The sequence below is a fragment of the Rhinatrema bivittatum genome, chromosome 8, assembly GCF_901001135.1.
Source record: "Rhinatrema bivittatum chromosome 8, aRhiBiv1.1, whole genome shotgun sequence".
Taxonomy (NCBI): Eukaryota; Metazoa; Chordata; class Amphibia; order Gymnophiona; family Rhinatrematidae; genus Rhinatrema; species Rhinatrema bivittatum.
In genome coordinates this window covers 78,450,224-78,467,615 of record NC_042622.1, presented here as the reverse complement: position 1 = coordinate 78,467,615, position 17,392 = coordinate 78,450,224, and the positions used below count along the sequence as shown (strand labels likewise).

General features: G+C 45.3%; 1 protein-coding gene across 2 annotated transcripts in view; it reads right to left on the bottom strand.

The window, feature by feature from the left end:
* PTGES2 (prostaglandin E synthase 2) overlaps window positions 1-17,392 on the bottom strand; it is a 35,465-nt gene that overhangs the window by 15,724 nt on the left and 2,349 nt on the right. The window contains exons 2-3 of one of the 2 annotated variants that reach the window (XM_029611595.1): window positions 6,393-6,587; window positions 5,689-5,744 (exon numbers count right to left, since the gene is read on the bottom strand). In XM_029611595.1, coding sequence (XP_029467455.1) covers window positions 5,689-5,744; window positions 6,393-6,587 — 251 coding nt within the window. Of the gene's footprint in view, window positions 1-5,660; window positions 5,745-6,392; window positions 6,588-17,392 lie in introns of those variants that run through there. The other variant, XM_029611596.1, reaches the window with a different exon arrangement.

Sequence of the window (17,392 nt, the reverse complement as noted above, 5' to 3'; positions counted from 1 at the left end):
ATCCAAGTTGCATTATGTCCCTGTTTTATTGTAACTGCTATCTTCCTATTCTATCACATGTTAATGTTAAGTGTTTTAAGTATTTATCCTTTTGTCACACCCTGTTTATTGTAAACCGGCATGATGCGACTCCCATCGCAAATGCCGGTATATAAGAAATGCAAATAAATAAATAAATAAAATCATGACAATTTATTTGAATGTATCCAGAGGCATTCTCTTTGAGATGTTCAAGAGAGGAAACCACCAAGACAGGCTCTGCCTCATGGAAAGTAGGGAAGGAACCAGGTTGCTCTTTACAAAATTCACTACGCAGTCCATTCCTTATAGGCTCTGTACTATTCTGGCGGATGCTGTCTGAAATTCCTTAAATGATTTGGCTCTTATCAACCAATTATCAAGGTACCCTCTCTTCACAAGGACACCACCACCACTTTGGTAAGAGTTCCCAGAGATGTGGAGAAACCAAGGGGAGTGCTCTGAAGTGGAAGTGTTTATTAATTAGATACAGAAGTTCTCTATTCCCTCTTTCCTTAAGTTATTTTCATAAGGTTGCTATTTTTGGCTAAACCTTCAGGGCGGTTCTTCTCCCTGGGTCTACTCAAGTCTTTTTCCAATTATACAAGAAAATCTGTTTTAATTTTCATCAACAATTTTATTAGTAATAAGACAAAAGAAAATTAGTAGTAATTTTCTAAAATCCATACATATCTCAGGTTTGCAATTTGCAATAGTAAAGCAGAATACTAGATCATATATAGCAAATAAATGTAATACAGTCTTCTCGGGTACAACGCAATGTACGCCCCTTCTCCAAATTTCTAATCTTTAACATCACCTTTTATACCTTTTTTCCTATAGCTTGCAAGCAAATAGTTCCTTGTTCCTGATGCCAATGCACATATTTTCCCCTGCTCCAAAAATAACCTTTATATACCCCTTTCTCAACATCTGCTTCCCCTTATAGCATTCTCACTTCAGCCTTGCATGAAGAGTCATGATTTATCATAGTTGCCTGTTCCCCCCTCTAGTATACCTCCGTTCGACTCACTTTACCTAAATATTCTGTTGTACTCAAGCTTTGTACTTACGCTTTTGTATATAGAAACATAGAAACATAGAAATGACGGCAGAAGAAGACCAACCGGTCCATCCAGTCTGCCCAGCAAGCTTCACACATTTGTTCTCATACTTAACTGTTTCTCTTGGCTCTTAGTAACCTTATGTTCTAATTCCCTTTTCACCCCCACCATTAATGTAGAGAGCAGTGCTGGAGCTGCTTCCAAGTGAAATATTAAGTTTGATTAGTTGGGTAAGCGGCAGCATAGCTCTCTGCCATGAAGCAGAGGGCAATGCTGGAAATGTGTGAAGTATCAGTTTTTCTTTTCCCCTGTCATTGAAGCAAGGAGTCATGCTGGACATGCACCGAAAGTGAAGAATGCCTTGAAAGTCACATTAACTATCATCAAATATTGAAAAGCCTAATAATTGGTAATACCTATAAGCCCATGAACCCATCCCTGTTTTTTTTTCTTTTTTTCTTTTCTTTTTTTAATTGGGAGATGGATGCCCTTCATCCTTCTACTCTGTGAAGGTGGACACCTACCACCGGCCACTGGCATCCCGCTCCGTGAATGCCTCTGTGGCTACTGCCGCTCCGTGCAGTATTTTACTACCTGCTCTTTATATGCGTCCTCTAGAACTGATGGATCCCATCCCTGGGTTTTTTTATTATTTATTTAATTGGGAGATGACAGCCCTCCATCCTTCCGCTCCGTGAAGGTGGACACCTACCACTGGCCACTGGCATCCCGCTCCGTGAATGCCTCTGTGGCTACTGCCGCTCTGTGCAGTATTTTACTACCTGCTCTTTATATGGACACCTACCACTGATATTTACTTTGTTAAAAATAAGTTTCTATGCAGTTGCTCTATCCTTCCACACTGACTTATGCGCGCCCCCACCCATACTATTCATTAGTCCTTGTTATATGTATTTTCTATCATTTTGTTACAATGTGAACTGGTGTGATGTACACACTAATGCCGGTATAGAAAAGGTTTTAAATAAATAAATAAATTAAATAAAATAAATGTCCTCTGCCTTACCAAGTTTCCTTTATATCTGTTAAGATGGAACAAGAACAAGAAAACATGTTTTTCTACATCCTTACTTCCCATATCTGCAAATAGTACTTGCAAAACAAATACCATCTGAAAAAATGAGGCAAAGGTCATCCTCTATATGGTATGTCTCCCTACTGCCCATGGGAACCACCAAGCTTCACTAGGAGAAGTGGTTGGCACCCGAAGAGCAAACGGAATCTGTCCTTGGCTTCTGTAACTTTCTGCTTCTAAACTTGTAGTTTGGAAGGAAAACTGTTTCCCCATTCACTAGCTCCTGTTCGCCTGGAAGTTACTGCAACCCCCAGAGTCTGAAAGAAACCTATCCTCAGAGAGCCTTTAGGGTTTAGGATCCCCCAAATCCTTGTTCAACTTTTCCAAGTCTTCACCAAATAATAACTTCTCTTTAAAGGGAAGCTTGTTAAGGCAGGTCTTGGATACAGAATCTGCCACCCATTGCCAAAGTCATAACAACCTCCACACTGCCACAGCAACAGATCTCTATGATCTAATAAAGTCATATAAAAGTGTCTGTTAAAAAGGCAGACCCTGATTCTAAGTGGGCCACCTCCTTACTCTCTAGGAGCTACTGCATCCAGCACAGTAGCACCTGGGCCACATAACCCCTACAAATGAACACTTGCAACACCCAACCCAAAGATGTGAAGGAATGTTTCAACTAAATCTCAAGCTTCCTGTAGGTCCTTAAGAGCTATGCCCCTTTCTACAAGGATAGTAGCCTTGCGGGATACAGCCAAAACAAGGGTATTGACCCCAACACCTTCCAGGAGATTCCCATTCAGAAAAGGACCATGTCCTCCATTTTCTTTTTTTAAAGGCTTTGGCTCCTTTGAGACCACCTGTCCCCCATGAGATTCCCATTCAGAAAGGAGCATGTCCTCCACTCTCTTATGAAGGAGAAAACCTAGGAAGGCTTAAGGACTCTCTCCCAAACAGAAGTCTCCTTAACCTTGGAATTTATCATCTGAAAGGATGAAACCATCTGGGAAATAAGGGAAGCAATCTAATTTATATGAAAAAACTGGATGACTTATGTGCCTTTCCCATCAAAGGATAACTCCCCTTCTTTCAAAGAACCAAAGATCCTCCTTTACCCCAGATTCTGGGGGAGACCTCAGCAAAGTCCCTCTGCCCCCATCCCAGACATCTAGCAGTTACTTAGAAGCATTTGATTGCTGAACTCCCCTGAAAAAGCACCTAAGGGGCAAGCAAACACCCGATGTCATGGGTCCCTATCCCATGAGGAGTAGCATAGTGGCTAGAGCAGTGGGCTGCCACCCCTTGTGACCCTGGGTAAGTCACTTCACCCTCCATTGCCTCAGGTACAAATTTAGGGGGCGATTTATTAAACCACAATAAGCGATTAACACACAAAAAAAACTATTTATCACGTAATTACGTTTTGCAGCAATATTACACAATGGGGTAGATCTTAAAAAAGTACGCCGGATTTTATAAGATATGCACGTAGCTGCACGTATCTTATAAAATCCGGGGTCGGCGCGCGGAAGGCTGCGCAAAATCGGCAGCCTGCACGCGCCGAGCCGCGCAGCCTGCCTCGGAGGTATCTTTCCTTCCGCGTTCCCCCACCTTCCCCTCCCTTATCTAACCCACCCCCCAGCCCTAACTAAATCCCCCCCTACCTTTGTTGTGCAAGTTATGCCTGCTCGAAACAGGCATAACTTGTGCGCGCTGCCTTGCCATCCCCCGGCACAGGCCGCAGTGCCGGGGGACTCGGGACCGTCCTCCCGCCCCCGAACCATCGCCACACCCCCGGACCTGCCTCGGACCGCCCCCTAACCCCCGGACACGCCCCCTCCCACCCCTTTTACGAAGCCCCGGGACTTGCGCGCCAGCGGCCTATGCAAAATAGGTGTGCCGGCGCGCGTAAATCCGGCAAGATTTACGCATGCAGGGCTTTTAAAATCTACCCAAATATTTGGCTTTAAAAAAATTGCCCTTTCCTTACCACCAGGAGAGGCAGAAAGACCAAGAACTTGGGCACTGGGATGCTGTTGCATCAGATCAGCAGTTGCCTACCAATTGCTGTTGACAGTGAATACAGATTATTACCGGGGGCTGCATCAATCAAGACATCACCGAAAAAGGTGTCTCTTCTGTCTATTTGCTAGTAGGTGGGGATAACCCATAAATCTGGTCTGATATAGCAGGATAATAAGGAAGCTATACTTGCAGAGGTAGGGGACTCAAAATTCATAATCCTGCTGCCTCATGGCAAACGTGAAACAGCACCATGTAGACGAGCTGGGTTCAATTCGCAGGCCAAGGTTCTATTCCTCAGCCTGGCTGTGAATGCTGCAGAAGCAGCACTCACAATCCCAGAGGGGGAAAAAAACCTTAGCTTTCATGCAAAGTTGATACTTAGTGGTCAGATTTAAGAACATAACAAACAAGTGCCATGCTGAGTCAGACTAACATCCATCAAGCTCAGCATCCTGTCTCTTACACTAGCTAATTTGGGTCACAAGTACTAAGCAGTTCCCCAATAGTTGTTCTATTTTTTGTATCTCACCCTCAGGGATAAGCTCGGGCGAGAGAGCACATCGGTCAGAGCCGTTCTCTACTGTGGGTGAGAGTAAGTCAGGCTGACAACAGCTTGAGCCCGTCCCTCCTACGCTGGGGAAGGGGGGAGGGAGCTGGGACGGCCAGCCATCATGCACAGGGACAGCATTGAAAGTACTTGCGACATCCCCCCTTGGCCGCCGCTGCAGCTCCTGCCACCACCACCACCGCCTCTGGCCCTTCGCGGTGCGGGGGTGGGGAGGTCGGACTGACAACAGCCTGAGCCCATCCCTCCGCCGCCGGGGAAGGGGGGTAGGGACAGACGGACCAACAAGCAAAGGGACAGCAGCGAAGCCACAGTACACAGGGAGGGAGGTACGGAGAGAGGCAGGTCCCCGTAGCGGCGCCCCTCGCCCTCTGCATCTCAGAGGTTCAGCAGGGTACAGCTGGCCCTGTAGAAGAGAACAAGAGGGAGAGGAGGAGGGCTGAGGGAGAGGGAAGGGGTTGTGGATGAGGTGAGAGGGTAAGGAAAGGGAAGAGGATATGAGTGCATAAGTGAGAAGGGTAAGACGTTCTGGAGAAGAGAAAAAGAGGGAATGGAGGAGGGTTGAGGGAGAGGGAAGGGGTTGTGGATGAGGTGAGAGGGGAAGGAAAGGGAAGATGAGAGGGGATGGAAGGAAAAGGGAAGAGGATATGAGTGAGTAAGTAGGAAGGGTAAGAAGTTGTGGAGAACAGAGCGGCTCTGACCGATGGAATCTTGACCGTTTTAACGGGCTTAACGGCTTGTCTGGTATAAAAGACAGTTGAAAATGCTAGCCCATATTAAAGACCTAAGTAAACAGCCAGGCTTTAAGACTCTTGCAGAATTTCATAAGATATTTCTGTCACATGGGGAGGAGATTATTATATAGAAACAATGCAACATGGCTAAATGAGGTTCTGAAGGCTTGTTCTAATCTTGTCCTGCTAGGATGTATGTATGTGGATCTCACCCTCCTGGCAGGCCCAGCACACCTTTACCTGGATAACAGGTAAGTCTTCATCACGCTGATGATCACAGATGAATCATTTAATTGCTATAAGACACAAGGATCAAATCAAAACACAAAACCAAGCTGTAGGTCATGAGACAATGTTATATTTTCATTATTAGGGAGCAGGACAATGTCCTGTCACCTCTTGTAATATCAGAGGGATCAAATGCTAGAGAGTGTGCTGGAAAACAAAGACAGCTCAGGACTGAATCCTACCAAAGATTTCTATTCATGCCTGTCTCTGCCAAGTATCATATACCCACTTAAGAGAGGATTTAGCTCAACACAGCTTGCACACCAAAATTTGTGAAAAAAGTTAAATATGTATTCCTACAGAATGGTATCTTATTTCAATTCATTCCTGGTGAAAGCTCAGCTTCTAGCATGAAAGTAATTTTCAGTTTGCTAAAAATATCTGGAAGTGTCTGAAGCTGGAATTTTGAATGACCCTATTCTCTGTGACTAAACTAAATACTAAAATAAAATTTGTTATTGAAGCAGCAGCAGTCATGGACTTTGTTTTGAGAATTTAAAACAATGTGTCAGGCAACGTGCTGTGTTCTAATCAGGGTTATATGAACTTAATCGTGGGTGACAGTGTAATCAGTGAGGGGAGGGGATATTGCGATATGCCTTGAGCTGTTCCAATGTGAACTACACAGAGACCAGAATGCTTTGGCAGACACTCACCAGGTTTTCTTCTGCATGAGCTATAAGGATGGGCACCTTCCTATAAGTAGAGAATTTAATCTCATGCCTCAGCACCGGGTTCACCTCCACAATTTCATGGGGCAGATCATGGTAGTCGAGGAAGACACGGACCTTGCTGCAGAACGGACACGTTTTGTACTGGTAAAGGGTCAGCTGTGGAACACCATCTGGGAGCTGAAATACACACAGTGCTAACATACTTGCAATACTTGGCATAACACTGGAATTCACTGATTGAGTCCTCTCTCTCCTTCCCAGCTCCCCCTAATTCTGCTTTCCCAAATTCATAGAGTTAATTAGATCCCTGCAATCCATAAACAAACACTTCTATTGAAATGTTAACTTTTTTTAATGATATAGTAATAAAAAACAGAAAAAATAAGTCTAATGCACAAATGGAACTGTGAAGGATGGTCTACCCTAATACAGTCTTTAGCGGTAATTTGTTTTTTTTTGTTTTGTTTCTAAAGCATTGAAAGCATACACAGTATGTTACAAGTTACACAAATACAAAGAAGAGCATGCAAGCAATGATTTTTACAGCTACAACAAATAAGAAAAGCTTATTACTTCATAAGTAGAGACCTTGGTTTTCATTTTTTATTTTTCCTGAAAATGTATACGTTTATTATAATGAACAAAAAAACAGGACAAAAATTTTTTTGTCCTTTATTATAAACATATATACAAATCCCAGGAAAAAATAAAATATAAACATGAATAAGAGCCATCATTTTTAAAGGCAGTAAACCATTCTAACCTATGTAACAAGCTTTTTCCCATAGATAAGCAGCTGAATTAGCCATGCTGTCTGGGTATGTCCTCCGTGCCACTACGTGGCGGAGCTCTCTAAGATCACCCAAAGTCTTTTGGTGAGGTGTTCCTCCCTGCATACCAGCCGTGTCTCTTCGAGGCTCCTCAGTCAGTTTTATTCCGCGCGACTGAATACAAGCGGAGCTCTTCTCTCTGCGAGGAAAGAATACTTCTGTGGAAAAAATCTGACAGTAAACTGTTCTAAAACTTGGAAAAGGATAGCTCCCTTCACTAAACATGCCTAGACCAGGTTTCAAGTTTTGTGAATGTGGGAAAATCATGTCTGTGACAGACAGACACCAATTTTGTTATTTATGCCTAGGTCCTAGACATGACCAGGCTAATTGCCGGGACTGCAGCCACATGTCCCCACGGGCACAGCAGCAAAGAGCTGAAAAAAAAAATCACCCATTTAAGAGAGGGAGCATCGGGCTTGTATGCCCCCTCTGAAACTTCAGTTAAGTCTGCTCCGGGACCAAAGACGACTCCAAAAGCCCAAGGCCATCGAAGGGCTACCTCTGCGGACCCTCCCGGTCCAAAGAGAAGTAAAAAATCAAAAATCCAAATGACGCAGAGCGCAGGAGATGCGCCGAGGACGCATTTTGCATCGAGGCACCCTCGGCGCATGAATGCAAAGAAACACCGCCGCGTCGACGATCTGAAGCGCCGAAGGAACATCGACGCACAGACACACTAGCACACCATTGACGCACTGATGCTTCCACTCCATGCATTGACGCACAGACGCATCCATAAAACCGATGCTGCCGACACAAGCAGTCATAGCACACAAGAAACATCATACAGGACACAAAAGAAGAAGAAGGAATCCTTCACCATTAGTGCTATCCTTGGAAGGAAGTCAGTCTCCCCCACGGAGATCCGACTCATTTTCTTCTTCGGAAGTTCTCTCCGTACCATCTACGACCTCTCATTGTCGTGGAGATTCAGATCTACCAGAGCCACTTCATTCCATACCTACCCACTCGCCCATGGATGGAGGCCCTCCAGAAAGCTCCTGACACTAATATCCTTAAAGCAGATGTATTATCACTACATCACCAAACAAAGCTGAAACCGTCAACTTCAACCTCGGCTTCAAATACCCTCTTGCAAATTACTAGCATTTTATCTCAATTTTTGGAATCCGTTGAGAAACAAAACCAACCAATTCCTGCTGAACCGGAAGAGATTCCCCCGTCCCTCAACCAGGACCAGCACAAAAAACACAGCCTCTACAGATTGCCGCTTCAGCTTCATACTCTTCTCCAGGATCATCAACGGGATACCCGTCCGACCCGCAAGAGTTGCCTCCGGAGCCGATCTCTCCACCGGAAGATCTCACATATTCACAATTTCTGGAAAAAAGTGGGTCTCCGGTTAGGCATGGAAACCAAAGATATACCAGACCCCAGACAAGAAATGTTTGGCGTCCTTAAAATGTTTGACACTCCTGCTGAACCTACGGCACTACCTTCACATCCAGTTTTAGAATCACTGTTGGAAAAGTTCTGTGACTCTCCGTTTTCCACTACACCCACCTCGAGGAAAACGGATTTGAAATATAGAAAAGCAAGTTTGCTTACCGTAAACGGTGTTTCCGTAGATAACAGGATGAATTAGCCATGCTGTCATAGGAACTGTCCATCAGGCCCAGGGAGATGGGTGGGTCAGCATGGCTAATTCATCCTGCTATCGACGGAAAAACCGTTTACGGTAAGCAAACTTGCTTTTTCCCGTCGATAGCAGGGCTGAATTAGCCATGCTGTCATGGGAGTCCTAAGCTCCCCATCACGCTGATGAAAAGGTTTATGAGTTTATGTGCAGGTAAGCGTGATGTAGTTTAAGTGACAGGTGACTACGGTGTGTCTTTTGATAATGACTGCAGAAGTGCTTTGCCCAATTTGGCATCTTCTGCAGTGTGTTGGTCCAAGCAATAGTGGGATGTGAAAGTATGAAGGGATGCCCATGTGGCTGCCTTACAGATGTCCAATGGTTGAACGTGTCTTAAATGGGCCAATGAGGTGGCCACTGCCCGTGCTTGATGAGCAGTGGGATGAGAAGACAGTTTGACATTTTGTTTGTGGTAACAGAACTGCATGCATTGAGTTATCCAACTAGAGATGGTGCGTTTAGCAACAGGTAAATCCTGGAATATTTGGTTTGAAGGAAACGAATAATTGAGAGGCCCTAGTGGGAGAGTGGGTTCGTTGTTTATAATAGGCTAATGCCCTTTTGCAGTCCAATGTATGCAAACGTTTTTCTCTTTCTAATTGATATGGATTAAGGGCAACTAAAAATAGTACTTTCCAGGATAGGTACCGAAGATGGCAGCTGTCCATTGGTTCTAAAGGTGGTAAAATGAGTTGTTCCAGAACTGGGTTGATAACCCATGGTACTGGTGGTTTCTTGAAGGGGGGGACCCTCCTGACCCCCACAAGACTTGCCAAAAGGCAGCGGGGGTCCGGGAGCGACCTCCTGCACTCCGGCCATCGGCTGCCAGTATTCAAAATGGCACCGATAGCCTTTGCCCTCACTATATCACAGAGGCCGACTGTCGGCCCCTGTGGTAGGAGCACAAGATTGTAGACATTCAAAGAGATATTATGCCACATAAAACTGATGGCTTTGTATTTTGGCATTTAGAACTCCTGATTGATAAGCTTTTTTAGCGAAATCATCCAGAGATTTATTGTCACGACCTGGTGGGTAGTTTGAGTGCAGCCTGGTTTTCCTTGCTTTCTGCATGGCTGATTCTATAACCACTGAAGCCTGTGGTAGTTGCATGTTAGTATAGAAAGGTGAGTCACATTTCCTGTCGATAACAGGTCTGAATTAGCCATTTTGTCATGGGAACTGTCCATCAGGCCTGGGAGGCGAAGCTTCAAAGTGATGTCAGAGCTTTGCTCTGAGGCTGCGCACGAGTTCCCGCACTGGAAAACAGATTCTCCTCAGTCTGTTTTTTTCCACGCACAGGATCGCACGTGGAGCTTCAGATCTCCTCAGCGTTATTTAAAAAAAAAAAAAAAAAGAGAGAAATTAAGAAAATGAAGAGCATTGCAGAAAAGACATGCAGAGACCGTCTGGGTTCAAACCCTGCGTCTGTGCGGACGTATGTCACAGAGGGGCTAGGCGCCAAAGGGCCAATAAAATTCTGGCCTTGAAATTGGCACGAAGTGGATCGTATGCCCCGCCGTCAGAAGCCCAGTCTTCTCTGGGGCCCTCCAAAACGGCGGTCCCGGCACGTCATGCATCTTCAATGGAGCCCCCCACCTCCATGCCTTGAGGGGGAGACTGACAAAAAAGTAAAAAGCAGGGTTCCAGGGGTCAAGATCCGATAAAGACTAAAGATCAGAGCCGGGGGGACTCGGATGCATCTATGCGACATCCAAAGTCGGGAGCTCTGACGTGTGAGAAGTCCCATACCTCGAAGAAGCTACAGATGCACGATATGCACACAAGCATATTGACGTGGCGCAAACAGCACAGAAGATGACACTTCCCCAGCCGGCGCCGAAGACCAAGCCTTCTGAGCCGGCGCAGAGGCCTCATGCGTCGGCTAAGATGCCCATGCAATGCCCAACGCACATGACAACGGTGCACATAGCACCTGTGACGACGCACGATTCCCTCGCGCTGACGCAGAAACATCAGAGGACGCATACCTCACTGAAGCAGACGCAGGACACGGCGTCGTTGACGCAGCATTCTTCTAAGCCATCGGCTCAAACTCAATTACAGCCCTTCAAGAAAAGAAAAAGCACTACGTATCCTTATGACACCTCATTGCACTCTGTTCCTGTGACATTAGAAGACTCTAGACGTTCTCCATCGTCACTGGGGCAAGGTTCCCCAGACTCCCCATCTAGGTCAGAAGAAGAATGGGTTCCAAGCCTTTCTTCTTCGTCATCAGCTTCTTCCATTCAAGTATTCTCAGACATATCGTCTACCTCCAGGCACTGGTCCAGGGGAGATATCCTGCAGGAGCACTAAGTAAGAAGTGCAAAGCACCTGAGGTACTTCGTACCCACAAACAACACTGGACAGCACCAGATTCTGACATTCTGTTAGCAGCATTGCCAGCCCACCATCCAAAACTCCAGCTCGGCCGACGATGCCTCCTCAGACTCAGCAGGCCTTTTCCCAGCTTTCGGAGGCCCTTTCCTGCTTCTTTGAAGCCATGCAATCTTCTTACCAGCTCCCTCCATCATCGCCGAGTAGCGATAACATTTCTCCAAAACCATTGGAACATTCATCTCCAGTGCGCCCAAGGTCACCTTCACCAAGGGCTCTTTCTCCTCCACCGCTGCAGTTGCCAAAACCTCAGGAGTTTCTGCCACAACCCCTTAACTCAAGACCTTCCACCAACATCCCGACTCATCAACGGGATACCCTTTGGACCTGGTGGAGGAACCGGCAGAGCCCTATTCACTGCCAGAGGATCTAACCTACCCTAAATTTTTAGAAAAGATGGGCGCGATCCTAAATCTTGACATCCACAAAGTGCTGGATCCTAAGGCAGCAACCCTAGGATTACTAAAGATATTTGACCTTCTGGCACAGCCTACATCACTTCCTCCCCATGCAATACTTGACACTATACTAGAAAAATCCTGGGAGACGCAGTTCACGCTTCCAGCTATCTCGAGAAAAACCGATCTCAAATACAAGATGAAGCAGTCTACCTATTACACTTCTCCACAGTTGCCTCATGCTTCTATCGTCATCGAATCGGCAATGCACAAGGCAAAGAAGTCCAGACTGCACTCCGCCACTCCTCCGGGTAAAGACCTTCGGTTATTGGATGATTTTGCCAAACGTTCGTTCCAAGCGACTATGTTAGCAGCACGGATTCATCATGATCAGTTCTACATAGTCCAATATTTATATGAATGCGTTCGGCAATTGAAGGGAACTCCTACTTTCATGGACACAAGGTTCCTCTGTTCCTCAATCCATCCAGGACATCGAAGAAGGGATCCGCCATCTGCTACGCACTGTGTATGAAGCATTCAAAACATCCTTACGTGCTTCCGCGGCCACGATTGCAGCACGTCGAATGGCTGGCTCCGTGCCAGTGCAATTAGAGAGGATGTACATGACAAGTTGGCTAACTTGCCCTGTAAAGGAGACAACCTCTTTGGCAATAGATTCCAAGAAGCAGTAGCTCAACTTAAGGAGCAGTCTGTGGCCGTACAGTCCCTGATGAATCCACCGGCATATACTGCTTCTTTGCGCCGCTATTATGCTCCACCGTGAAGACAGCCATTCCAACACCGGGCATATCATTCATATGCGTCCCATCGCCCACCGCTGTACCAATCGATGCAACGACCTCAACAACAACAAAACCAAGGTCGCAGAGGACGCCCGCGAACCCAACGACCCCAGAGTCAACAACCCCTTACTGCATCCAAGACTCCTCCATCTTTTTGAAGATCGCATTGCCACCCTCACATACAGTAATTGCAGGAGGAATAACATCGCACATTCAAGACTGGAGAAAGATCACCACCGATCGTTGGGTGCTGGACATAGTCCAGCATGGTTACCAGATCTAATTTCTGAGTCCATCCCCCGCTTCCTCACCTATCAGCCAGAGGAAGCAGAACAGATCTCACCCGACTGGGGGTAGAGGTAGCTTCTTTACTATGACAGCAAGCAATTCGCCGTCTGCCTTCATCAACCCAGAACACGGGGTTCTACTCCCCTTATTTCCTCATTCCCAAGAAATCAGGGGATCTCCGTCCCTCTAAAACTGTTTCCAGAACCAGTCTTTCCCCAACATGCTTATCAGTAAACACCAAAGAATTTGTTTAGTATTTCCTCAATGGCCTTCCCTAAATACTGCTTTAACCACTTGATCAACTAACAGTCCACTTTACTTCCTCACAGGCTTTCTGCTTTGGATATATTTTTTAAAAGTTTTAATATGAGTATTTGTCTCTTTGGCTAGCTTCTTTTCAATTTCTCTCTTAGCTTGTCTTATAAACAGAAACATAGAAATTATGGCAGAAAAGGACCAATGGTCCATCCAGTCTGCCCAGCAAGCTTCCCACAGTAGTATCTGCTGCACCATGCAAGTTACCCCCATGTATCAGTCAGTTTTGCTTGACTTGCTTTGCTTATGGACTTGGCCATAGAAGCAGTCCTGTGTTTTTTCTTAATGTCTGTGCAAAATGTCTGTAAAAAGGTCGTGGCTCCTGTTGGTTGTCTCTAAATCCAAATTCCTCTTTCCTTCCATCCCTACATCCTCTTCGAAGCAGAGAACGATGATGCAGCTGCATGAAAAGCATCATGCTTTTTGGTTAAAGATAGTAATCACCGCACCAGCAAGTTATCCCCACACACACTATCTTCATTTTCTTTAGGTCTTGGCCGTAGAAGCAATCCTGTACTTTTTTCCTTATGACTGCGTAACAGTATCCCAGACCATGGAAGTCGAGGCTCTCGGTTGTCTGAATCCAATTCCTCTTTCCCCACTGCTGCCTAAGCAGGGAGCAATGTTGCAGTTGCATTAAAAGCATCAAAGCATATTGGTTAAGGGTACTAATCTCCATGCCTTCTGTTAAGGGTACTAACTGCCATACCAGTAAGTTACCCCCACCCCACACACTTATCTCATTTCTGTTCTCTAGCCTTTAGAGATCCACAATGTTTATCCCATGCCCCTTTGAATTCTTTGACTGTTTTCTTCTTCACCATCTCCTCTGGAAGGGCATTCCAGGCCTCACAACTTTCTCCGTGAAGAAATATTTCCTGACGTTCATTCTGAGTTGTTTCATTTTGTGACCCCCTAGTTCTATTGTTTTGTTTCCAACAGAAAAGGTTCGAAGTCCATACATCATTAAAACCTTTTAGGTATCTGAAGGTCTGTATCATATCTCTCCTGTACCTCCTTTCTTCCAGGGTATACATATTCAGATCCTTCAGCTTCTCCTTATAGGTCTTCTGATACAGACCCCACACCTTCTCTGGACCACCTCGATCCTGTCTCTATCGTTGAGATATGGGCTCCAGAACTGAACACAATATTCCAGGTGAAGACTCACCAAGGACTAGTACAAGGGCATTATCACCTTTTTCTTACTGGTTATTCCTCTCTTTATGCAGCCCAATACTTCTGGCTTTAGCTATGGCCTTGTCACATTGCTTTGCCATTTTCGGATCCCCAGACTCTTATCACCCCAAGATCCCTCTCTTGGTCCTTGCACATCAGTCTTTCACCCCCCATCACATTCAGTTCTTTTGGAACCTCTCTTTTGGGATACCCTAACTTCTGTTTCACCAGTATCTTTCAAAGATACCTCCACCTTCCCCAAAAAGATACCTCCGCCTTCCCCAAAAAGATTGCCCAGTTCCTTACAAAACTGAATCCCTCTTCCTGGCACCATTGTCTCATCCATGCATTGAGACTCCAGAGCTCTGTCTGCCTCTGGGGATCTATGCGTGGAAGAGGGAACATTTCAGAGAATGCTACCCTGGAGGTTCTGGATTTAAACTTTCTACTTAAAATCCTAAATTTGGCTTTCAGAACTTCCCTCCCATACCGTCTATGTCATTGGTGCCCACATGTAACACGACAGCCAGCTTCTCCTCAGCACTGTCTAAAATCCTATGTGATGTATGAGATCCACAACCTTCACACCAGGCAGGAAGGTTACCAAGCAATCCTCACCCAGCTCTCTACATTCCTAATAATAAAATCACAAAACATGAGAGCTGACCTAACCCTTCCCTCCTGGGTAGTAGCCCCGGGAGCCTCTTCCTTGGTGTAATTTCCAACCTAATACCACTTTTATAAAAGGACATTTGATCTTCTCCAGTCCCAAGGAAATCGCTCCATCTCCAGAGATCTATTTAAATTGTTTCTGAAGCTGACTGCCCTTAATATACTAAGGTGTATCTTATCCAGCTCCATGTTTTTGTTCACTTTCAGTTTTTCAAGTTCCACACAAAAACTCTTCTCTGAGAATAATACTGCCTTTACTTCACCACCAAACATACTGTCAATCCTTTTTACACTGAATACAAAACCAAAGGAAACTGTTACAGCATTACAATCTCTTCACTTCTAGATTACCAGTTCAAATGCAGCTCAGGTATGGACAAGTTCCTGGAAGAAAAGTCCATAAACTGCTATTAATCCAGTCTTAAGTTTAAGAATGTTTTACAGTGAACTGCTTTGGTCTAAAGCAGTATAGAAGAAATGTATAAATAAATAATCAAGTTGACTTAGAGAATGGCACTGCTTATTACTAGCATAAATAGTATGGAATTTATTTAATGTTTGGGTACTTGCCAGGTATTTTTCACCCTAGATTGAGCACGGATGGAAACAGGATGCTGGGCTTGATGGACCCTCAAGTTGCCATACTGGGTTAGACTATGTTCTTATGTCACTGAGAATTTAAAAGGCCACAGTGGAGTGCCACAGGGATCGGTGTTGGGACTGGTTCTGTTCAACATCTTCATGAGCAACATTGTGGAAGGGATAGAAGGTAAAGTTTGTCTATTTGTGGATTATACTAAGATCTGCAACAGAGTGGACACACCAGAAGGAGTACAGAGAATGAGATGGGATTTAAGGAAGCTGGAAGAGTGGTCGAATATATGGCAGCTGGGATTCAATGCCAAGAAGTGCAGAGTCATGCATCTGGGGTGTGGTAATCCGAAAGAACTATATGCGTTGGGGGGTGAAGGGCTGATGTGCACGGAGCAGGAGAGAAACCTGGGAGTGATAGTTTCTAACGACCTGAAGTCGACAAAGCAATGTGACATGGCGATAGCCAAAGCCAGAAGAATGGCAGGCTGCATAGAGAGGAATATCCAGTAAGAAATGGGAAGTGCTAATCCCCTTGTGCAGGTCCTTGGTGAGGCCTCGCCTGGAGTACTGTGCTCAGTTCTGGAGTCCGTATCTCAAAGGAGATAGAGACAGGACAGAGGTGGTCCAGAGAAGGGCGACCAAAATGGTGGGTGGTCTCCATCGAATGACTTATGAGGAGAGGTTGAAGAACCTGAATATGTATACCCTGGAGGAGAGGAGGCGCAGGGGTGATATGATAAAGACCTTCAGTAACTTGAAAGGTTTTAATGATCCATGGTTGTCAACAAACCTTTTCCAGTGGAAACAATTTAGTAGAACTAGGGGTCATGATTTGAAACTCCAGGGAGGAAGACTTAGAACCAATGTCAGGAAATATTTCTTCACTGAGAGGATGGTGGATGCCTGGAATGCCCTTCCGGAGGAAGTGGTGAAGACTAAACTGTGAAGGATTTCAAAGGAGCATGGGATAAACACTGTGGATCCCTAAAGGCTATAGGATAGGAATAAATAAAAAAGCTTATCCAGCACGGAATGGCAGTTACTATCCTTGACAGAAACGTGGGGGTAACATGCACGGAGCAGCAGGTACTACCTTGGAAAGCTTGCTGGGCAGACTAGATGGACCATTTTGGTCTTTTTCTGCCATCATTACTATGTTACTATCTACGTGAAATGAATAAGTGATATCAGCTCTGCTCCAGGTGCCATCGCAGAAGTATTCACATATAGGCCAATGCAATATCGGCATGGGGAAAACGGGTGCCCATGATTGAGCACCCGATTTAATATTTACCGTATATCGACTGCCATGGTAAAAAGGAGGTCCTAGGGGAGATTGTGCGCCCCTAGTGCCTCCTTGACAACAGGCACCCAAGAAAGGTGGTTGTTAGAGTAGGAAAACGGACACTCAATTTGAGGATGCTCGTTAACTGAGCGTCCCTTTTTCTAACCTGATCGCCGGCACACTTTTTTTTTTTTAATTAAAAAAAAAGTTTTTCTTTACACTTTTTGGGCTGCTCAAAAATTAACACCTGCTCCGGGTAGGCGTTAATTTCTGAGGGTAAAAATGTGTGAGTCGGGGGCACAATTTTTTTTTGGAACATGAGGGGGAGAATAGCTGATAGCCTCATCAACATGAATTTGGATGTGATGAGAGCTATTAGCAATGTGGGGGGAGGATACTGGATATGCATTTTGGACGTGCTAATCCTAGGGTTGCCAATTTTCCACAGATGACTGGACATTTGAGGACTCGGGGGGGGGGGGGGGGGGGGAAGGGGAACAGGAATCACAAAGAGGCATGTTTGTTTCCACCTCATTTGCATATATTTCAGATCAT